General features: G+C 38.9%; 1 protein-coding gene across 1 annotated transcript in view; it reads right to left on the bottom strand.

Annotated features, from left to right (window-relative positions):
• Positions 1 to 9,657: 9,657 nt before the first annotated feature.
• The window catches only part of LOC306743099 (N-terminal EF-hand calcium-binding protein 1-like), a gene marked incomplete at its 5' end in the record, with an annotated part of 15,432 nt that continues 1,100 nt past the window's right edge, over positions 9,658 to 23,989 (bottom strand). The window contains 11 exons of the mRNA XM_079225581.1: positions 9,658 to 9,776; positions 10,807 to 10,898; positions 11,068 to 11,145; positions 11,276 to 11,388; positions 11,621 to 11,674; positions 12,805 to 12,884; positions 13,096 to 13,354; positions 15,956 to 16,053; positions 16,249 to 16,274; positions 17,123 to 17,231; positions 21,774 to 21,798. Coding sequence (XP_079081707.1) covers positions 9,748 to 9,776; positions 10,807 to 10,898; positions 11,068 to 11,145; positions 11,276 to 11,388; positions 11,621 to 11,674; positions 12,805 to 12,884; positions 13,096 to 13,354; positions 15,956 to 16,053; positions 16,249 to 16,274; positions 17,123 to 17,231; positions 21,774 to 21,798 — 963 coding nt within the window. The 3' untranslated portion in view covers positions 9,658 to 9,747. The remainder of the gene's footprint in view (positions 9,777 to 10,806; positions 10,899 to 11,067; positions 11,146 to 11,275; positions 11,389 to 11,620; positions 11,675 to 12,804; positions 12,885 to 13,095; positions 13,355 to 15,955; positions 16,054 to 16,248; positions 16,275 to 17,122; positions 17,232 to 21,773; positions 21,799 to 23,989) is intronic.

A 23,989-nucleotide genomic window follows, 5' to 3' on the forward strand; every position in this document is an offset into this window, starting at 1 on the left:
CCTTCCTCCTCCTGCCTGGATTTCCTCTGTCTCCCTCACACACACAATCCCCCCCCCACCCTCCCTCTCCCCCAGGCCCCCCAACCCGGTCTCTAGCCCTTCCTGATTCGTCCTTTCTCACACACATGCACACAAACTCTCCTCTTCATTTGCACACACTGCCTTCGTCACTCAGACGAGAATTCATCTGACCCTGATCCTCTCCCTGTCTCTCCCTCCCTCCGTCTCTCCAGGATACAGCAGGGAGGAGCTGAACCTTTGTGATGATGCTGCTGAGCTGCTGCTGCGTGAGCCGACGCCCACTCCAAACGAATGATGGGATAGCTTAGAGGGGGAAGTAGGTTATTGGCAAGCACCATTTGGAGGGGCCACCATGTGACGCTGTAATCTTTTTGTGTGCCGCCTAATCCAGTAGTATACAGTATGTCCATGTACGCCTGTGTGTGTGCTCTCATGTCAGAGTGTATTAGGAAGGATGTTGTGCTCTCTCTAGGGCTGTTAACAAGGGAAAACAAGTGTCTTTGTTCTCCTTCTGTGGTGCAGAAAGATGACACCGGAGAGAAAATGGAGACTCTCTGGCCGAGGTCAGTGCACATAATGCAGAATATGATGATGAGGCACAGCATCATATTCAGTGTACTCATACTGCACTGTACTTTAGATAGAGACACTAGTATGAGTCACATAAAGAAATAAGAGCAATAGATATTATAGCGGTTTCCAGACAGTTTGTAAAACAAATTGGTGGATTTAGAATATAACAGTCTGATATGAGACTGTTAACTCATTTGGAAGGCCGACAGCATCTGAGATGTTAGAATTGTTAAAATATTAAAGATTGCAGCTAATTTCATTCCCACAATTGACAATTTGTTCGGAGCGCTTCAAAAGAAAAAGGTGAATGAATCATCAGTATTTTTTGAGAGTTTTAAGTTGTTATTTGCCAAATTATAGTATCATATCAGGTTGATTTCCCCGAATTTATGTCAGGCTCTTGACTTGAATTTAATTCGTTACACGTCCTCTTTTTAACCACTAGATGGAGACTTAGACATGTTTCAAATTTGAGATTTGTTTTTAGGCTTTAAGGGTCAACCAATGCGGTATAAGGTGACGCACAAGTGGGAGATGGTGTACTTAAAATGATTTGCAGCTCAAGTTCTAATACATGTATTTGCTTTGTAGCCTTTTGTGAAATAACCACCGAGTGTACATCGTGTCCTCTCAAATAAACTGGTGTAGTCTAAACCAGGTATGTATGACTCAGTGTTAACTTCAGTTAGATACATACATTTCACACCCAGACCCTATTAAGCCTATAGAGATTAATCAAATGATAAAATATAAATTACCCGACAATACAGACCACTAGAATACACCTAAATCATAAACAAGTCACATAAAGAAATATGGGAGAGGAAACAGTGGAAATGCAATTTAGCCTGCAATAGAAAATATGCGACGGCCATAACCAGGCTGGAGGCTTGCTCGTTGTTGGATGAGTGGCTCTGATTGAAGGCAAGTGCATCCTTCTCCATCCAATGAGAGAATGACTCACCTCAAATTGAAGACAAACCTGGGAACAATTGAAGAAACAGTGTTTAACTCTGCGCACTTCTGCACTACAGTTCAGGATCCTTTAACAAACCATAGAGGGCAGCAGTACGTCATTGCAACTTCTAGCCTGCATAATTCAAAAGAGAAGAAGAAGAAGTAATCCACGACCTACATCTTCTTCCCTTTTGGCTTTACTCCCGGACTACCAACAGGGAATGCTGCCCCCTACCGTACCGGAGTGTGTAGGGATAAGCCTATTAACCCTCTTTCAATCTTTAAATAAAGCCCATTGTTTGTCCTCTGTCTTTAGCAGACTATTCTGTAAAATGTAATGTTGAGGGTTGAACATTATTATAATAGAAATTATTAGCTTCTTTCCGCTGGCCGTCACTCTGACTAACAATTAATCAGACGCGTCCATCTGCACTACTTGCACTATTACCTCCTTTCTGCACTAATATCCCAAAATCATTGTCCATTATCATTGTTCTTAAGTTGATATATTATTCGATATATATATTGTACATTTTAGTTAAATGTTAATGTTGATACTTAGTTTCTGTGTTCTACTCTGTTGTCTTTAATGCCATGTTTATCTTGTTTATTTATATATATGTGCACATGTACGACGAGAGCAATGTGTGGCCAATAAATCTGATTCTGATTAATGAAAATAAAAATAACAGGCCTAATAATAAGTAGCATTATGATACTTGAGCATCCCTAAAAGAGTATAATCACTTTAATCACTTCAACTGGTGCAATATAAATACGTTTTCAAATACTTTTTATTCTGTCTGTATATATAATACTTTTTTGTGGATTATTTACTGTTTTCTATTACTGTTTATTTATTTATATTTATATGACTTGTTTTTATTTTACTGTGTCTCTTGTGTGCAATTTACCTGCTGCTGTAATCCTGCAATTTCCCCACTGCGGGACTAATAACGGATTAGTTTAATGTTATCTTAAATCGCCAATGCAATGGACCTTAAATCACATGTGTATTTGCACGTCATGACTCTGCGATCCAGATATACTTATCTGATCCATAGAGACTCTGCGCACTTCTGCACTACATATTCATGTTTGCAAAAGAGCATTCTGAGAATGAGCCCCGTTCTGTTATGCTTCCGCTCACTTGCATTACTAGAAATGCTGACAAAGTCGACCTGCGATCACCAAGCTCCGCTCTACGAGCATCTCAGCTTCACAGCGATGAGCCGCGGGCCGACACTGGCTTCCGCCAGGGCACTTTCTGCCGCGAGTCCGGGGACTTTCCCCTGGGCGGTGTGAGAGAAACCAGGTCCCCTGTGTGTAGCCCAGATAGCAAGTCTTCTGAATGCACGGAGGAAGAGGTGGGCTCGCGGAGTTTTAGTACGGAGACACACAGCACATAATCAACATCATGGTGTCGCACAATTTTACAACTGGTTCCACAGTGTCACTTTAATCAACAATATACGTATGTAATGCGAGATGATCTCTTACAAAGATTGTCTCCGTCGTTTGTAAGTAGCTTAGTTCTTGACTAAAACTGTTCACAACCCGCAAGGGCTCATGGGATAGTTAAAGGCGTGGCTACCATAAGTACGCTATTATTCATTTTAGTTATTTATTTATACAGGCACAATCCTGCCACAGCATTACATTTCAAAACGCGACCGAGCTAAAAAACCATTTGTTTAATCGATTAGGACTGTAATCTGAAATAGATCAATGAAATCGGTGAAAGTCTTATCAATTATATCTGAAATTCTCACAATAAAATAGCACGTATTTAAGCACGATCCTATTCCGACCATTTAAAGGTATACTCTTAAAATAGCTGTACAATAATTATGATTTTCTTAATTCTCTCTTAATACTATATTCTTACATCTATGAAGGTGGAAGATCTTTGCAGTCCAACGCTACGTTTGCAAACTATCACTGAATCTGGTGAGGAAACGAACAGAAATAATAAGGTACTGGGAGAAATTCTCTCAGGGGAAACCAGGTGGCGCAAATGGTCAGCACCACTGAAACACAAGCACATACAAAAAATGGAGAAATGACTTAAATAATATGACTAACCTACAGCTTGCATTTGTATGTATTTGAATTCACTAATAACCATTGGTGGAATAGCTATTAATGTATTTACTCAATCAAAAGTATGCTATATCACTATAATAATAATAAAAACTGCATGGGGCCTACAAGTAAAGGCTATTAGTTCAAAATAAAGATTGGATTATGCACAAAAGAGCATTTAGGTGTATTGTCATATATGCTACTGTTTCTTACTATACATTACTTTTATCATGGATGTATCAATGTGTAAGTAGCATTTCAATGATGTAGTTGGTTCAAGTGGAGGCAATTTTCTTTATATACAACTAGTGTGTTCAGTCTATAGTAAAGTAAAAGGCACAATATTTCCCTTTCAAATATTGTGGAGTAGAAAATGGCACTAAATGGAAAGTAAAACACAGAAGCCTCAATATTGTACATGAATAAATCAATTAAATATCATGATTAAATAAATGTCCCACTGCTTGTAACTTTGTACTTGCATGTCTCAGCAGCACATTGTGTTCCTGCTGGTTTGTAATTGTAATAATAATAATACAGGTTCTTGTTGATTGGTATGGTTCATAACCCCAAGAAAAGCTTTTCTTGATCCATCATGCACTTACATGAGGTAACATCATAATGCAGGTGAAGTCAATGGTGGTATACAAGTAAGTACATTTACTCAGGTGCCTGCAAAAGTACAGATATAAGTTACTTTCATAAATATTACTAATCTTGGCAAATTCTACTTCTACTCTACATTTAGGAGATCATTTTTCTACTTTCCCCTCCGTTATGTATTACCTTACAGACTGATAACTAAACACAGAACATAAGATCTATGATAATGAAAGTGATCACTACAGCAATTGTGTGTGGGGGGCTTGTTTCAGAGGTATGCCCGCATAGCAGAGGTTATCAGGCAATGATTGCTCAAAAGTGTATTGCTTGCACGAGTCGCATGATATGATCATGTGTTGCACCGGTATGATGGCACATTAATTACTGCTTGTGCCGAAAACAACGACAGATGTTGATAGAAAGACAGCCCACACAGAAGGGAAAGCTGTGTGGAGTGTTTTTTTAGGCAGCATTATGATAGTCAGCATCTTACAGGAGGCTCATATTCAAAAACAATGAATTTACACTTCTTATGGATTTAAATTAAGATAGTTTGTGCTCCATCTCCTTCAGTACCTTCTGGAAGACAATGGTTTGTCATTTTTTCACACAGAGTTTAAAAATAGATGGCGGTAACCAGAGGCAGAGGAAGAATTAAGTATCAATTCCAGTGGAAAAATACTCAGTGAAAATACACAGGCGTGTTCACAGTAAATGTACCCAAGTATTGAAATATTAAACAGCTCATTGTGAAGTGTTAAATTATTGATGAGTAAAACATATTTTATTGTTGAGCTGGTCCTGGTGCCGCTGAGGCTTATTAATATGCCATTATACTGTTCGGGATTTTACAACACATGAAACAACAGCAGTGTGTAATAACCATCATAACCATAATAACTATCACTAAACTACAACAATGACACCTTGTATCTCTGGGGATTTGCAAATCAAATGAAGGATTATTTTTATTACTCAGGCTGTGCATCTGATTCTCTATTCTCATTTTATTTTCCATTTTTTTCTTGCCTTAATTTATGTTTGGCCTTACTATTTGTACTGCTCTTCATTGCTGTTTTCCTCCTGTCTTTCTTCTCGTATCTGTAATCCTATTTCACAGGCTGCTTCAATCTCCTCTGTTTTGACCTGTTAATCCTATCAATTTCTATTCAGAATCTTTAAGTGCTCACTCTCTTTTCCATTGTCTCCACCCATTCTTCTCTAATTTTCTTGTCCTCTTATCCGTCTGACTCCTCTCTCCCGTCCTACGCTTTTCCACAGTTGATTTATCTTTTTGTTGCTTTGCTCTGTTTGTAAACGAGGAGAGACTTTTTAATGTGCAAAGTTATTATATATATATATATAGACTGAACCACACATTTTCCTCAAGGGACTTTACACTGTGTACAACATACAAAAGTCCTTAGACCCTCAATTTAGGTAAGGAAAACAACACAAATCAACCCTTTAACAAGGAAAGACAATGTAAGAAACCTCAGGAAGAGCAACAGAGGAGAAATCCCTCTTTTGGGCAAAAAGGCATAGCAGTGAAACAGAGTTAATGAATCAATAATATAGAGATATCTATGTGGATGGGGAAATGTAAACTTGTGTCTTTTGGAATGAACATGAGTGATTGTGTGTGTGACATTTATTTCCTCCTCCTTCATTTACCTCTCCCCCAGTTTTTTGTCCTGTATTTCACAGTGTCAATGTACCATCTCTCCACTCTTCAAAGAACATCCAATCCCCCCTCACCTCCCCTCGTTTCCATCACCCACCCACATTCCTCTCTGTTTAATCAGTCTCTTCATCAGGCCTCCTCCACCCAAACCTCTTGCATTTCCTCCTGATAACCCCACTCCGCCTGCACAATATGATGATGTTATGAATTGGGATTATTGTAACTCCCTCATCTTCTTTTCTTCATTGCTCCCTTATCTTTATATGCTGTATTTTACCAGAGTGTGTAATGTATTGTCTCTCTTTCTGTGATCCTTGTGGAGCTATTGGCTCCACGTCCTCGTGAACCGCTCCACCACTCTGTGGTTGGTCAAGTGCTTTTTAGTCGAGCCAGACTATCCAGACAGTGACTCAGTAAATAATTACCAAACGTGAACTGTTCTCCTTTCAATGTCAATTACTACAAACATGGAAAGATTGTTTTAAGTAAGCTGATGCTTGTTAAGCAGGGGTACAATTTTATGCTTCATTTTTCAGTCTTCCTTTTTGGCATCTTTCAATTCAAGACCTGAAACAGCAAGTAAAATGCAATGATGTGCTTACTGTAGTGTCTTTGTACTTATTCCCTGATGTTTACACAAGCCAATTCAAAGAAATAAAATCCCTCCATCGCTCTTGTTTATGGGCAGAAGCAGGAACATAACCATACTGTTGAATGTCATCATTTCGGTTTTATACCAACCCATTAAACTGAAAAACAATCTTAAAAAGCTCCACCGTTGTTCTGCTCATGCAGCTGATGCACTCCTCCACACGCATTTGTATCATCTGCCGCTGATGCCACAGTGAATGTGTGCCCAATAAAAGTATAGAAATCGGAGCCCATCTGATAAGACAGATCAAACGCCTTCTACTTCCAGAAATATATTTTGTGCCTTGGGCCGTCAGTAATCCCTCCTTAATAAAACTGTCACCGAGCTGGCCGAAAAACGCTAGAAGACATGAAACTGTACCCGTCGCTGCATTCTCTGAATCCATACTCCAAGCTCCCGCCTCCTCCTCTTCCACATTCCACCATCCATGCTGCTGATACCTTATAACTTATCACAAATGTGGCCACTGGCGTGTGAGTCTGTTGAGGATACCGGAGCTCAGGCTTTCTGCTCGAGTTTGCTTCCATTTGGCGTCAATGTGCCGTGACAGTTGACCCTGGATGTACTCTGTCTCGTCACACATCATGTATTCTCTCTTCTAGTCCGTTCATTCGCTCTCACCCTGTCTCAAACTATCCTAACCACTCATTCTTAATTATACATAAGCACAAACACATGCACATACGCTGCTAATTGACCAAATAGTGACATCCAGGCGCTTTAATTATCGACAGAAAAGCCTTTTCTGCTAATGGGTTCCAAACACTACAACTGGCTCCTATTTACAGGCAATTCATCTGCATATTGACTTCTCTTCTGTCCACTTAACATGTATTTTATATTTGTATTATTGACTATTATCTGCACAATTAAACTGCAATAGTTATTATAGTGTTGACATCCTCTTTGGGAGACCTGACTTGTTGTTTATACATGGAACATATACAAGATGTTTTTTTAGCCCACACAGCTGGCAGTTGTTTTGGCCTTGATATCCTGGCAGAAGCCTCACTGTCACTGAGGAGAAAATAGCAGTAGGGAAGGATTAGTGGATGAGATCTGAAGCAGCAGAAGCATTTCTCTCCATGAGAGGCTGCAGTTGTAAAATACCTCCTGCCTGCACCATCTTCTCTTCCTTCAGCTTACATCGTAGAGAAACCTTTCCATTTACCGTTACCTTTGTTGGGACCTGAAAGGTGGTATAGCTCCCTGCCTGCTGGAACTACAGATTTAAGGTTTAGATTAGGTTTCATATATAGGAATCATATATTTACTTCTACTTCATGAGACTGATCTCTTTTACTTTCAGCTGCAATGAGAGGTAACACCGTGCACTATTTTCAATGTCTGAATGATCAATTCAGATGCAATAATATAGTTAGCACTGAGAGGAAATCCTCATATTATCATCTTATATTATATTGCACCTCAATTACGTATTGGGAGAATTTGAAGTAAAACAATTACACAACTTGAACTGCTTACTTTTGGGAGTTAATACACTCTGGTATAAAGAAGCTGTGAAGACAAATATATCCTGATGTGCAGACATGCAGACTTTGAATGTACTGCGGAGATGTTGTGCTTAAACGCTACAGGTTAGAGTTGATTAAAGTCGAAGAAATCGAAAAGAACACATTGATTCAACACAACAAATTGTTTCATTGCGTTTTAGACGTTTCTCAAAGGTTCCAGCTGCTGCTGATATCATGAGTTTATAGGTATTTAAAGACTTATTCAGTAAAGGAGATGGAAAATAATGTCTTCTTTTTTTAGTTTCTTTGACAGCTGTTGTACATATCAATTGGATTTGAATACCATTTAGAATACAGCATACAGGTGAAGCCAACTCAAGACAGTAATAAACATAAACACAATATGAGGTGGCAGCAATACAGTGGACCATGTTGGCCTCACCATTAATTTACTAATACATATGTATTATGTTTTCTATTTAATCACAATGTATAAACACTGCACTCATCTTAAGCAAGAGGACAATCATGTAATGTCATCAACAAGTCATGAACTTTATTTCATGCCAGAAAACAAACATAGCATCCACATAACAATTGTATATTCTTCATAAAATAAATGATAAAATACAAACACATTCTTTCCTCACAATATCAGAGCAACCACCACTCAATGTACTATCATACTGTACATGTACCAATGTTCTACAACAATAACTTACAACTTACAACTTTCCTTAACTACAGTTCACAATCTAAATAGACTTTCTGACTAATGTTATAACACCCAACTGTTTAATTTCTGTACTTAAAATATAAACTTCTATGTTTGTGTGTACTGTATACTGACTACACACTGCAAAATGTAAAACAATGGCTTTTGAGTTTTATTTCTAGAGTAACAATACAGGCAAACTGCAGACTAACTTATTCAATTGTGATTGTTTGCTGACGTCTCACTGCACTTCAGTGCAGCTCTTACCAGCAGTTAATTCTACCTTTTCAACTGACAATCAACAATAAAATGTCACTTCTCAACAACTAGGTCCACGTCTCATATTTTTCTAAAGTGCAGGAGTGACACAATAATGATAAAAGTTTAGATGTGGACCATAATCGTTCTTGCTGTCTAAGCCATCAGCTAAAGGACGCTTTCTTGAAAAGCTTTGAAGGAGACAACAAAGCACAATACCACGGAGAGAACAAGGGGAAATGCAGGTTAACCCAATCACTATATCTGATGTTGTCTGCACTGAAGAATGTGGGATGGATAGTGATGGCCGGGCAGATCAGTTGTCATTCACGTGTTTCTGTTTTTGTGACATCAGTGACATTATATCTATTTTAAGAAATGTTTTGATTGAAATATACTAGCACTGAGAAATAAGAAATCATGCAAATCTTCTCTTTCGAGGTCTTATGGTTCTATTAAATCAGAAGCAAGAAATGTGCCTGTTAAATGAATGTTGGCACAAATCCTCATCACATAATAAAATATTGCATTACCTTAATTCTTTCTCTCCAAGGTTTTCATTTTGTTTCACTCCTTTTTTATAACCTCAGAGCACAGCTTTGCAAAACAATCCTGGACATGCCATGAGGAAAAAGTGGATATCAAAGAACAAAAATATAAAACAATTACACAATCAGGTCTTCTTCCTGCTTTTATTGTGTTAAACAGCAGCAACTTGGTCCTGTCAGTTGTTGTTCATAATCCACCAAGAGGCTGTTAAATGAAACAATAATTAAGCATCAATGTTTCGTGTTATGGCCAAACAAATGACAATGACAACAGGAAGATAAGCTAAATATCAACATGTATTTCTATTTCTCCTTAAGAAAGCAATGGCCTTCTAAAATATGAATATCTAATGCAGTATTTCTGACACACTAAACCTGCATTAACTGTTTTTATTTGGGAATTATTTGGGAATTATTTGGGAATATTTTGAGAATATGTGGCTCTTTAGTTGCTAAATGCTCCACTATGTTCATGCTTGTTCCCACAAATTATTTCCCCAGCAAGACCCTCAGATAATCCTTTGTATCTTGAACTTGGGCCCTATTCCTTATTGAGTTAGCCAGATAATTTTCAGGATAAGATGACGCAGGTCAGGCTTTTTGGTTCCACAAAGCAAGTTTGGAAAAATCACCATAGCGACACATCCAAATCCCTTAACCTGCTCCAGCGCAGGCTAACTGAAATTCACTGGATAAGGTGGCGACTATTCACAACACGTTGGCTGTGAATGCAGCATTAGACTTTGCCATGATTAGCTGAGAAAAAAAGGCTGTTCCTCTGAGTTTATAGTGTTAGAAGATCATGGAATCTGTGTTCAACTATGCTCCTTTTTGAAGAGGAGCGTGCATGCGCAATTAACCAGATGACTGACGTCTTGTTCGAATTAACGAGACTGTTTGAGGGCGGATCAGCGTTTGAGGAACCGGCATAGCCTGACGTCAATCATCTCGGTAATTTAAGCTGCATAATAGGACATTTGATGGACTTTGTTGAACCACGTATGAGGAATAGGGCCCTGAACCGAAAACCTGTGTTTATTGTGTCAGACACATGCAACAATATTTTTTCCACAAGGCCATGCTATTTTCACTCATTCTCACAGTTTTACTGAGAATAGTTATCATTATTTAACAATTTGTTTTACCAAATTGAAACTGGATTTGTGTGAGATTACGTGCATGAAATAGCAGCCTTCCGTAAAATAGATGTAATTGTCTAAAGGTCTGGTTTCTACCTGGGAGGAGCATGGTGGAGACCATCTCCGGCTCTTCCAGTGAGTCGATAACGCAGCGCTGGAAGGTCTTACTGATGGACGACTGCAGGTAGCTGAAAGTAAAAAGAGGGATGACACAGATGAGACGACCATTTTCCTCTCAGTAACGCAATAATGCTTCAAAGAGAGCCTGTGAGCAGCTTGAGCACATTTTGGTTCAGCAGTTATATCCTTAGACATTTTTTACCAGTCTAATACACCGTGAAGTTCTTCTGAGCCTACCTCATCCAGGAGAGACGGTCCTGCCAAAATTCGTACATGATGAAGCATGATCTGTCTGGCAGGTTTTGGACTGAAACGCTAAAAATAAAAAGAGTCAGAGAGAAAAAGAGGGCAGTAGGGGTTATCTCATATGTGTGGGAAAATTGAAGCAATTTGATGTGGCTGCATCAAATCACAGAGAGATCTGGAGGCAGACAAAAGGACATACTGCAGGTTGTTTAGCTGGCTGCTGGTGGTATCTGTGTAGATTTTAAGAGCTTGTTGAAACTGATCCACATCCTTCTCCTTCACAGACATTTGTCTTTGGATCAGAAGTATGTTCTGATGAGAAAAAAAACAAACCAGAGTCATAATCACATCTTCAAATAAAATCAACAGATAAGGTTTGGATTTCTAGTGCATTGCATATGAAGAATAGCAGCTATTCAAAGATATGATATATATTAATCCAATATTATTACGTATAAAATGAGTTTGTTTCTGTGGAAAGATATCGTGCATAATCTCAATTTACATACTATAATAGCTATTATTCAGCAGACACAGGACTCACCGATTTATACGTCCCTGCCAATGTGTCCTCTTTGAGAGGTTCAAGATGTGGACTCTGAAAATGCGGGCATAAATATTTCAGTCAGTCATGAGCAGAACAAGAAATGCAGCAGAACCGACTCAACCAAACCAGAAAAAGAACGGCATCTAGTTACTGCCTGTCACAAAGTATTGGCTTTCACAAGGCAGAGATCGCTATATTTATATATCTTTTCACAAGGCAGAGGTCGCTATATTCATATTAACCTTCCAATCGCCTCACTGTAGCCCGAAGAACTGTGGTTACACTTTATTCTTGTCGGCATGACCAAGATAAGAAGAAAAATTAGTATTCAAAAATCATTATCCTTGCAGTGCTGATATCTAACCTAAGCAAATACCTCATCCATAATTAAAGATGAAAACATTTAAAAATAAATAAATCCCACCGGAGCACCATGAAGCTATTTGTGTTCTTCTTCAGACCTACAGGCAAATTGCTCGTGGATTTATGTACATTTGACAAAATTCAACGTCAATCTGTTATCCCAGTGCACCGACGCATCAATATCTGTGTGAAGCGCTGTGAATTTGAGTGAAGCGCAGCATATATTCACAGGCTGATACTTATGGATGACCTTCAGCTTGGGTAGTTCAATACCCCTTGTATTGTTGGCCTCAACAACCACATACACTTTGCACAAATCATTTCCTCTGACAACATGTACCACAGGGCAAAAATCTGCAGACACAGCCTGGCTCTTACGGTCTGTTTGACATTTCTGTCTGTAGCAGCTGAGCCTCTGTAGTTACACCTGATCCTCTCAAAGAGCAATTCTCCCTCATGAGACAAACCTTTTGGCTGCACATTTGAGTCTTTCTAACACATACAACTGAAACTAAAGCATGCTTGTGTAAACCGCATCAGTATAAGGCTGTGGCTCATTGAAAGAGCTTCAATTATTTTTTGAAAGACTTTTCAAAACTCCATTAAAAATTCAGAAATATGAGTCCTACATGTATAATATAATACTTTCTAAAGGCATAGATAGACATTTTGGCAATTATACTCAATTACTTTCTTGCGGAGAGTAAGAGGAAAAGATTGACACCACTCTAATGTCTGTCTAAATGTGAAGCTAGAGCCAGATAGTGAGCTTAGCTTAGCATAAAGACTGGAAGTCCTAAAACAGATTTTGTACAAACCTCACACTCCAGTTTGTCTATGAGCTGCTCCAATTGGTTGATCTGGGAGCCCCAGTGGTTGTCTGGCTCCACGCTGACCCCTGACCCCAGAAACACAACATCAGCACAACACATGAAGTCTGAACAATGACAGTATATCAAAGTGATGCATGACTGTGTTCTGGATGACCTACTGTGAGTATCCTCCTGGGCTTAGTCGAAGCAATATGCCCAGTTCAATTTAGAGTATTTTGCCAAACTTTTGCCCTGATTTACCTCCAGCATCTGAATCGTAATGTTACTGAAACGTACCTGTGGTAAGCATGCCAGAGTAAGGGTCAGTAGGGGAGAGACACATGTTCTTCTGGATGCGTCGACTGGGACGTTTGGCCAACCTCTGGATAGACAGGTCCTCAGGTTTCTTCAGTATCCTCCTTTCAGTACTGCCCTGGTCATTGACCGCCTCCATAGCGCAGTCCATTGATGACTGAAGGGACTGCAGCTGAGTGGAGGTCTCCCTCAGCATGAAGCGAGTCACAAACTGGCCCAGCACTGACGAACCATGGTACTCCTGAAAGGATGGGTAAGGGTAGAGATGAAGGACAAGAATCAGCCACAATGTGGGGGGATGAAATACAATTCTAAATGTTTTCAACGTTCACTCATTTATTATCTGACGGTAATGTTGTGTTTTTGTTGTTGATATGATGATTGTTTGTTTGTTAATCTTCAGCTTGAGTGATTAAATCAACTGTGAAGGACGCTGCAACTCCATACGCGCAATTGATTTTTGAAACATGTTATGCTTTGAGCATGAAAATTGCTCCTTCTCAGATAATCTTCTAATTCACTGAATACCTTGTATTTTGAGTGTCTCACTCCCCCTTTAAAAAGGGAATAAGATCTTCATTTAACAAGTATCTTATTGGAGTTAAGAGGATCCAAGTTAAAATAGCATTATTTTCCAACTACTAAAAAGGAAACTTGGTGTCAACATGTTACTGTGTACATTACCTTAAATTAATACATCCACAGACAAAAGGTAATAATGGTCTATTCCATGTCTATTGCCAGTTTGGAAATTTCTATAAATTACAGTGTGGTGGTTGCTGCTTTTCTTTTAGCTAAACTCAAATTGTGTGGATAATGAAACCCATCACCATCACCAGCATCCAAAATTGAGTTCAGAAAAAAATGACACATTTGAAAAATGACCACCACGCTTGTTGTGATCCTTCTTTCTACACTCTCCGTTTTCTCGGCAGCAGAAACGCTGCACTACGGGAGTAATGAACCTCAGTCCTTTTCTCAATTCCTCCTCCATTCATTTACGAGACAGAAGAGCCGCCACATCGCAGCGGATGTTTGCTTGTGATCTCGGGGGAAACACAGACAACACATTTTAGTCTTTGTTTTTCGAAGCAGTATGAAAGCAGTATTAACTGTTAATGTAAAAGTGTTATATGTTACCCATGCCTAAAGCTATGTGCCTTGGTGGTCAATTGGGCATTGCTATAGGATCAGTTTGATCTTTTCTTGAGCAATCTCAGTATGGCTAAAAGGGCAGCTGCTCTTCAGGGCAAAGAAAGCTTTTTGACCATCTTATAGCAACATGAAAAATGCATGAGCTCTAGTAGACAGGCATGGGTGATATCGAGAAAATTACAAGAGAAAAAGAAAAAGACAATGTCGGAGAAGATGGATATACAGAGAAAGGAGATGACACAGTGAAAGAGAAGCATGAGTGAATAATAGACTCAGATTAACAAAGAGGAAAATAAACTGAAAGAAAAGGAGATTAGAGTATCTGTAGTATGGTTGAGTGTTTGTGGTTGCAGTGCTTTAGAGGACATATGACGTCAGATCAGTTGGACAGCTCCGGGGTTTGTCCGCTTTAGTTACTGTCATCCACGCTATGCTATCGCCTTATGTCCCATCTCTTCATCAGGAAAACCCACTTCCTGCAAGTCGCAGGCTATATCACAAAAAACAACCTCATAAGAAGTCTGCATCCATTCATAGTCCACACCCGATTCTCTTCCCTTGTCAGATTGAAATACATATTCACCAGTCGTCTTAATGTCGAGGGTAGCGGAGATCAATACAAAAGTGAGCTGAGCTATTGATTATGTCATAGTGGAAGTTCTCTGATTTTGATCTCCACTGTGTGTGCCTAAAACAGAATGATTACAGCCCAGCATGTCGGGGGCAGACACTTTAATCCCATCTCCTGAATATTCAGCCGACTGCTCTGCTCGACCAGGCTTCATAAGGAGTTCATAATGCTCTAATTAGCATGTTTCACAATTCAAGGCTGGTGATTTCATGCTATGCTGTGTCTCGTTATCTAGAAGCAAGTCACGGTGAGTACAAGTTTCGCTCTTTTGAACAGAGAAGCATTGATCTCCATTTCAGCTCCTCAGCTGGTGGAACCAGTCATGACTCCAAACATATGAAAACATGTAATGATACTAGAAACTGGATTTAAAAAATGAGGGAAAACATAGTCAATGCAATTGGATGGTTGGCCATGACATTAATATCTTTAATGTCATGGTGGCTAGATGATGAATCCTACTGACTTGTGTGATCCCCTGACCTGTCCTCGAGCACCACAGTGAAGTTTACATTTGTCATTTTAAGTAAATGGACATTCATGACTTCCGTAGGGTCAACTGTAATAACTTCATCCATCCTCAGACATTTCCATGAGTAGCATCATAAGGTCAATTTTTGTTATTGTATACTGAAATAATAACTTCAGGGCTCTCAAGTTTTTAAGACAGGTAAGAGTGACATATCCTCCTCCTCCTCCTTTTAGCATAGCACATGCTGTAAGGTTCGATGAGCTCATGTTTGAAAATGTATTGTTATTGAGGAGAGGCAGAGCATATAGCAGGCAGACATGTGGGCAGTTCTCTTTTCTTCTGAATAGCCGCCCGCCACGGCAGAGTGACCTCAAAGACCTCTGGGAGGGTTTCACACTGACAGCTGAGGCACAAACAAAAAAACAGCCTGAAAGTCTGAATGCTTGGCTGGATAAGGGATGCTTACACATTTTTCTGAAAATGTTCTGAAAGCTATAACATGACGATGACATGCAACATTTGAATAATGTCTTGCTGTGCAAATTTCGACGATGTGGAGCTAGGTGAAAGCCATAATCACCCACCTCTTTAGTTTTATCCATGGCCTTCAAAATGGCCACATTTAGCTTATCCAGAGCAGACAGGACGTTGACGTATTCCCCCAGATGTGGAGTGAAGTACTCTGGAGGAGAACATACACACTGTATTAAACACACTGATAAGTGGGGTTTTCTTAACACTTATGGTCATCATCAGACAACACTAAAACAATTAAGCATTTGGCTTTTGTGATACATACATGTGATCGTATGTGCTGTCAATAAAGTTTTAAACATGATTTCATGAGCAAACTCAAGCAAGAATGACACACAATTACCTGAGAGTTTGTCTATGTCCAGGTTGCTATATGAGGCAATGGGAAGAAGACAAAAAGAGAAATGTGACTTTTTGGCAGACTTTTTATTTAGCAAGTCAAAATGTTAATTTGTCCAATACTTTGGTTACTAATGACATTTCCATCAGCTTCAGCTGTACTTTATGTTTTGTGTAATACACTAAGATGGTGAACATTACACCTGTAAAAATTATATCAACTTAGCATTTTCATTGTTAGCCTTTTCATTCTGTTTGCATGTTATTATTTAGCTCAAAGCTGTAGACTCTTGTCTTGTTGTAACGAGATGCAATGGTATTCTTTACTGAGAGGTGTTTAGACAAGCCATAGACACAGGAGCACAACTGCCTTGCAACTAAACCTAAAAGCACTTCATATGTTTGCAATATGCTGTAATGTAGAATAATTGACTTGATTTGATTAGACATTGGCAAAGTAGGGCCAGATGTCTTGGAGATCATAGTATTGGTGTTTCAGTCAGTATTATATGATCTTTTTAAAGATGCTGGCTTTAATTATGTTTCCTTTAACATTTAAATGAATGCACAGCACAAAACCTCCTCTTGGGTATTTTCTATTGCTATAGCATACACCAGATGTTATTTATTCCAATAAATGTTTTTCAAAAACCATTGGCACACGCAATGTTTCGCATGTTTCACAATCTTATTTGTGATGATCCGTGTGCATACAGAGCGCTGCAAATTCTGAGGCGTTAATTAAGGCTCTCTATGGAATATTGACATAATCTTCACTGAAGTGAGGCGTTGACATCTCACTGCCAGGCAGCAGGGGAGCAGGATGGGCTACAGATGGCAGCAGAGTTGGAGGACGTCCAAAAGAAAAATCAGCTTACTCTGTCTGCCGCCTGTCGATGGAGCCGTACAGCTCCTGCATCTGGTCGTCAGTGAGGATACCATCAGTGAAGTACGACTGGAACTCCTCCAAGGACAGCTTCCCGTCGTCTGAAAGGAGACCGTGAAAGTTACACATAGCTGTAGCCTGAAAGGTTTTATCCCCTGAATGAGGAGTTTCTCCATAATTTAATTATAATGTTAGAAGGCCACTTTGTCTTCACAAGGCTATATTAATTCCAGTGATAACCTCAGAGGTGCTGCAGCAAATGAAAATGTTTCCCATCAATAAGCATAGTCTCAAAAACTGACTTAATTTAGCTCTGTCAAGGATAAAACAACACTTTCCAATAAAATAAATAAAACTTTGGCAATAAGCTCCTATTCTGCAACCCATTAATGGAGTCTATTATTATTTGTTTGTGATGTGATACAGCTAGAAATCCAATTATTGCTCTCAGGAGTAATAATTACCAAATAGAGTGGCACATTTGCTTTTTAAACGACACTTTTATTTCCTTACTGCTGAAACCTGATACTGCATAATAATATACCCACTGTTTCGATTTCTCCTTTTTCAATCCACATTGGCACAATTTGCACATTAACCACCCTATTCCAGTGTGTGTTAATGTGCTGAAGATATGCACAGTCTGCCTCGATTAGCAGCATCTTGTGCTGCAGGGCCTGTGGGGTCCTGAGGAAACGGGAGCAAGGATTAAGGGCTAGTTTTACGAGTCGGAGCAGAGCTCACTAGCTGACTAACTTCAGACGGTAATGAGATCTCGCCTTCATCTCCCCAGCTTCGCTCTGTGAGCAGAAACCTTTTGAGACTCGGTTCCGCCAGGAGCCTGATAGGCCTCTGTCAACAGTAAATCATATCATCTGTTATGTTTGCAAGAACTATTTTGACTTTTTGCCAGCTCACTCATGGCTCTGGACAAGATGCAGCAAAGGCTTGTAAACAAAAATGACAAATTTCCAGAAGAGATTTGCTTCTGATTTGGGCAAGTTGTATTCTGTGTTTAGTAAGTAACATTAACAATGAAAGTGTTTTATCATTACTTATTAATCATACCCTTGAGATGGAAATCTATGAGTTTACTTCTCAAATGTTGTGGTCTGGCTACGTTAAACCTAAGACGGAAGATAAAGCTATCACCATAAATCTCTTCTCAAACTTCTCTGTAAAAATCTTCTTCCACATGGTGTGGGAGTAAACACAATCTGTTGCACCTCTGACTCATTCTCCAGCCTTCTCCATCAGAACTGCTTTAGTGTAGATTCACACCCGATTAGAAACCCAAATACAAGTTACAGCGCAGCTCAGATGGCCCATTATGCAAGCGTTTGCTTTTTCTCAGAGAGCAAAGCAGCAGTTAAAGAACGGTTGAGCTTCTAGCGATACAGACAGTGTTTGTCTCATCTATGCAGCATGTGCTTGGCCTGGAAGATGTTGTTTCCAAATACAATCACTTAATCAGAATGTGCAGAAGTAGGCTCTGGAGGAACTTAATGACAATTAGTATGGAAACGATTAGTCAATTAATTGTTTAGTGAGACTCTCCTCAACTGGAATTTATACAGTGTTGTAGAGTGTTTATTACAACTTTTAGCTGACTGAACCTTAACCATAACTTTACTATACGGAAACCAGATGACAAACATTTAGTCCAACATAGATTAGTCCATTAACAATTATTTGGATAGTCGGTTAATTATTGTGTCATTTATCAAGCAATTATAGCAAACATTTGTCACTTCCCTGTTCTCAAACGAGGGATTTTCTGCTTTCTTCTTTTTCATGTCAATTATTTTTTTTACATTTAAAAGAAGTATCATTGTTTGCGACATTTGTATTTACCATATGTATAAAAAAGCTTGTATGAGAGCAGTCTACATATGTGTCACAACATGCACAAATTACTATAATCTGGAACATTACAATGCACAGTTTAATTGTCCTTCTCTCCATTATGAATTTGTACTCAACGTGGTTTAATACAGTGAATTGTTTTGTTTAGCCTTGTGCAACATTGTTTCCACTTTGTGAAGTTGTTTGGTGTCTTTAACGTTATGTTACAATGTGATATATCGATGACATTAGACACGCTCTTCTGCTGTTCTGTGTGAGGAAAAGAGCTGAGGACTTTCATCAACATTCAGTTTCAAGAGAACGAGATGCAATGAAAGAATATGCAGATTTTGCAGCAACTGATCCCCCAAACGTTGTGACTAACAAGTGTCAATACAACACCTCTGCAGGGAATTTAAAGTGTTGCTAAGACGGATGATAGATGAGAACCTCGTGGCAGAATTGAGGCAGTTTACGAGTTTTAATGATCTCATTTCACACTACTGCAGCTTTAACTGCAACTGCAATGAAAATCTCTCTCTGTTGAAGCTTGTATCTTATCAGGATCACATCTTCTTGAGGGAATCCTAAAACTAAAAGTGCTAAAATAATAATCACCAATAGTTCATAAAGCCATAAAGTTATTTTTAGGAGGCGTATGAGATATAATACTGAAGAGTAGACATATACAATAGATAAACTCACCTTAGTGAATACAACGTAGTGAATCAAGTTCAGAATTATAACGTTAACTGTCACTAATCTGCAGTATATCAAGTTTAAACAAGGAAAGCAATTAATTGTACATGTTGTCCAAATTCCAACTTTAAAAAACGTTTGGACTAATTAATGGTATAATTTTGTTGATTAAATTGTCAAATGTACTACTCACAAATTACTTATTTTGTTCATCTCTTCTATCCCGAGCTGCTGCCCTTCTATACATCACAGCATCCTTTGAGGATTCTGCAGTCGTATACAATCATCTCTGCTGCTGCACGGCATACAGCATTAATTAAAAGGCCGCAAGGATGTGAGGCAGAAACCTCACAGTGGTGATTATTATATATGGGTCAAGAAAGAAAAAGAAAAAATACCCTACATTTAAGTGGAAACTGTTTTTCAATAAAACAATACTGGCCCACTATTATAAAACTTGTGCGTTATGTGAAACCAATTAAAGGCCTTAATAAATATTTGTTCAGCCCACTGCTTGTTACAGCAATTCAGCTCCAATGACGACACTTATCAAAGTCTCCTGAAGGCAAATCCGTGACTTATCGCGTTTAAGAAAGAGTTCACTCATTTTAGAAGACTAAAATATAATTGCTTACTTATCAGTGTTTTTCATGCCTGCTATTGCTATTTCCAGATGACAAATCAGAGTTGCAGTGAAAAATTGAATTATTGTATCACTGTTCAAATCCTTGTGTACATCTCTGAGCTCAGTGAGCAGCAACATAATTGTATTAGAGCATAATCTCAGCAAAACAATAGCAAGTAAAAGCTTTCAGTGTCTACGTCATGTTCTTGTATTCTTACAAGAATACAAGAACAATTGTTTTGCCGCTTTAAAAACATGTTCTTCCTCATTACAATAGCGTGGAGGACTAAGAGTGCGGTTGGTTGGTAGCCAGCCCTCATTACGTGGTAAAGCCGCAGTGCTCGAGGCGTATCATGGCGGCCCACTCAGTGCTGATTGGTAGGAGGCACTTCTCTCTCGGGTGCACGACTCAGTGTGTTCATGAAGACGAGGAAGCAAACAGAGCTCAGCTGCGAATTGAAGATAGCCCCGACAAACATACACCAGAGTTCTCCTTCCTCGCTTTATCTGCCTTCTTGCTCCAAAGGCTGAAAAATAAAAGCTTTGTGTGATGCTGGAGGGCAGCGTGGTGGACAGAAAGAACACAATTCTATTAAAATGTCACCTATGTTGAGTTGTCAGCCGCTGTGTTCCTCTTCTAACTCAAGTAAGACACAACTGAAAGAGATACAAATCCTGTCTATCTGCGACGGCTTATTCACAACAGCATCTTTTCACGGCTTTTTCATAATTCTTTTTTTTCTTTTTTCAATCTGAATATCTCCACACGAGCTGTGACGCACCCCAGACGACCCCTGCTCATGGCGATACATGTAGCATCATTGATCCTGCTCTTATGTAACCCATTTGCCGTCCCCTTGGGGAAACCGATCACAGTTTGTCGATACTCTACATACATTAGTCTCTTGCCCCTTTTGCATTTTACATTCCATTAAACGGAGGTGCAGTGCATGAATAAAAAATGAAAAGCAAAAACCTTTTCATGTTTGTCAGCACTGTTTTTTCATGCACAGCTGAATGCTATTTAGGGTGAGGGAAGGGTTTCCTTTGGGGGGGGGGGGGTTAGCATTAGGTGGAAGTCGCAAGTGAATTGGTAGAATTATGGGTAAAATATATTGTCTACTGAAACCACATTTCTTGTATAGCACTATTGCATATATGTTGAATTATGTGCCGTCTCACCGAGGATACATCATTGGAAGTCACTGAGATGAGCATTGCATGGCGAGCAACAGCATCAAAGGAGTTCATCCTGTCAAATCCAATCACATCCCAAAACCAAAATGATGCAGCTGTACCTGACTGTGGTTATTTATATCCTCCCTACTCTGGTCTCATGAGGATGGCACTGAAACATAAAGATCCACCACCAGACTCCCATGAATCCCCTCAGAGCTAAAACAAGCCACCTCTCTGAGCACAGCCATCAAAGTTGTAGTTTTAATTAGCCTTGTGATCAAATTTGCTGACTCACCATTTTTGTCTGCTCGGCGGAAAATCTGCAATTAGAAGAGAGGATCATGTTAAAGTTTTTTTTAGGTTTGAGTGCAGGCACAAATGAAAAAGAGACAGAAAATAAAATGTTCAACATACGACAACAGCAAGTTTTGAGAAATTAAAAGTAAGAACATAAGAGCTGTTTATTTTTGGCATATTCTGTTTTTTTTTTTTTCATGCACAGAAAAACATTGGAGGAGCTGTAATTTCCATATTTTAATGACAAAACAAGCATGAGACATCTCAGGAAATGAAAAACTGACATTTATGTGCACCCGTGAGGAGCTTTGGAATAATAGCTTTTATATTATCATGCTGAGTCTATGATGTTTCCTTGGTTTGTGCAAACACTAAAAGCAGGAAGAAACTGTCCTTTTTGTTAACTGTTTGATGCTGTGAACACGGTTATAAATGATCTCTGATATATTCAACTTAATCTCCTGTGTAACATCAAACCGTGAGAAGTCAGATCCGTTGGTGGAGTGTTTTGTGTGAGATCAGAGTGGCACCTCTTTCATTTCAGAGTGGGTGTCTTTTCTGTTTAATCACCCTGTGGACCAATAGTGTCCAGTGGCTGGTTGATTAACTGTATCGTCAGCGTGCGTTCACATGCAGCTGTCATCTTTTGAGCACATCGGAGTGTGAGGCCTGGACATGCTCTGCTCACATCCCATTATCTCCTTCATTCAAGGCACATCTATACTGAGCCTCAAAGAAAGCTATGCAAGAAAGAAATATATTAAATGTGTGTACAGAATAAGACATATTGCAAGTATATATCTCAGGAACCTGTAATGGTTCATTTTACAGTGCACTATAAAGACTACACTGCATTTAACATGTTTGCTGACCATTTTCTAACACATGCTATAGTTTTAGACATCCCCTAAAATTCATGGTGGTATAAAATCATTTGACTCTTGAAAATTGATTATATTTATGTGTATAATCAGTGAACAACCAAGTTGGCTCTCATTTATTACAAAGCTGCATGATTATTGCATGTTTATGCAGTTCATGGGCAGATTTTTGCCTCAAAACAATAATGAACAAAAAATAATGCAAATGTGATGTTTACTACAAAGGATTACACAAACTAGAGCAATTATTATTGGGACTAATACCAATAGTAATCGTGAAAATATCAGATCATTGTTTTTAAAGGAAACATTGATTGTTAGCGCCATTAGCTGCTAGCCACTGGCTCATGTTGTGAACTGTTAAAAGGCAACATGTTCCAAATGGTCTCAAGTATATAGATGTTGTAGTGAATGCACTCAAATGGGGGTAGTACCCCAGGGAGTACTTGAGATTTAAAAAAAAAAATATATATATATATATATATATGTATCCTTTAAAAATAGTTATTTCATAAATATTCAATAATATATAAGTTCTTAAACTGAATTGTATATATTGTATATTAAATCAGACACTGATGGCACAGCGCTGTGTATTACCTTGTTTTTTCAACCAAAAATGCTTTGCGCTGGTTAGGGGGTACTTAGCTGAAAAAACAGGGATACATCATTGAAAAAAGGTTGAGAACCACTGCCCTAAACCATGCAACACAACTGATTTGGCCCTTTAACTCCATGATGACGTTTGGATGGAGGTGATGGTGAAGCTCTATAACATTTGGGAAACAAATTGAGAGCAATAAACATCGGCTCCGGTGAATCCTGAGAGGAGATTTATTGGCCTTTATTCCTCCTTTGTGCTGTTCGATGGGAGGTTGGTGGAGTCGATGGAGCTCATCTCACAGAACCAATGAAGATCATTTATAGCTACATGGATTATAGGTTGTAATTTCTATCCCTCTGATTGAACACAATAAAACTACAGCAGGAGGAGGAGTAACTGTCTGTCAAATCAGACAATGCGTCCTTCAGCTTAATTATATAAATAGACAAACAGACTTTTTTCTTATAGAGACAGAGACCCAAAGAAAAAAAAACCTGTAATGAGTCTCTCTAGAGTGAAAAAAGAGCAAATCAGGCTAAAAAATAAAACATTAAAACCCTGCAGGTGAGTGTGAGCACCAATGTGTTTTAGGTGTTTGGAAAACAGAGGAATAAAATAAAAATAAATCAGTGCAATTCAAAGGACAGCTGAGTTAGATAATGATCACACTTTTACTTTCTGCAGCTGTTAAAGAATAAATGGCCATCCATTTGCCACTGTAATATATAC

The sequence above is a fragment of the Taurulus bubalis genome, assembly GCF_910589615.1.
Source record: "Taurulus bubalis genome assembly, chromosome: 11".
Classification (NCBI taxonomy): domain Eukaryota; kingdom Metazoa; phylum Chordata; class Actinopteri; order Perciformes; family Cottidae; genus Taurulus; species Taurulus bubalis.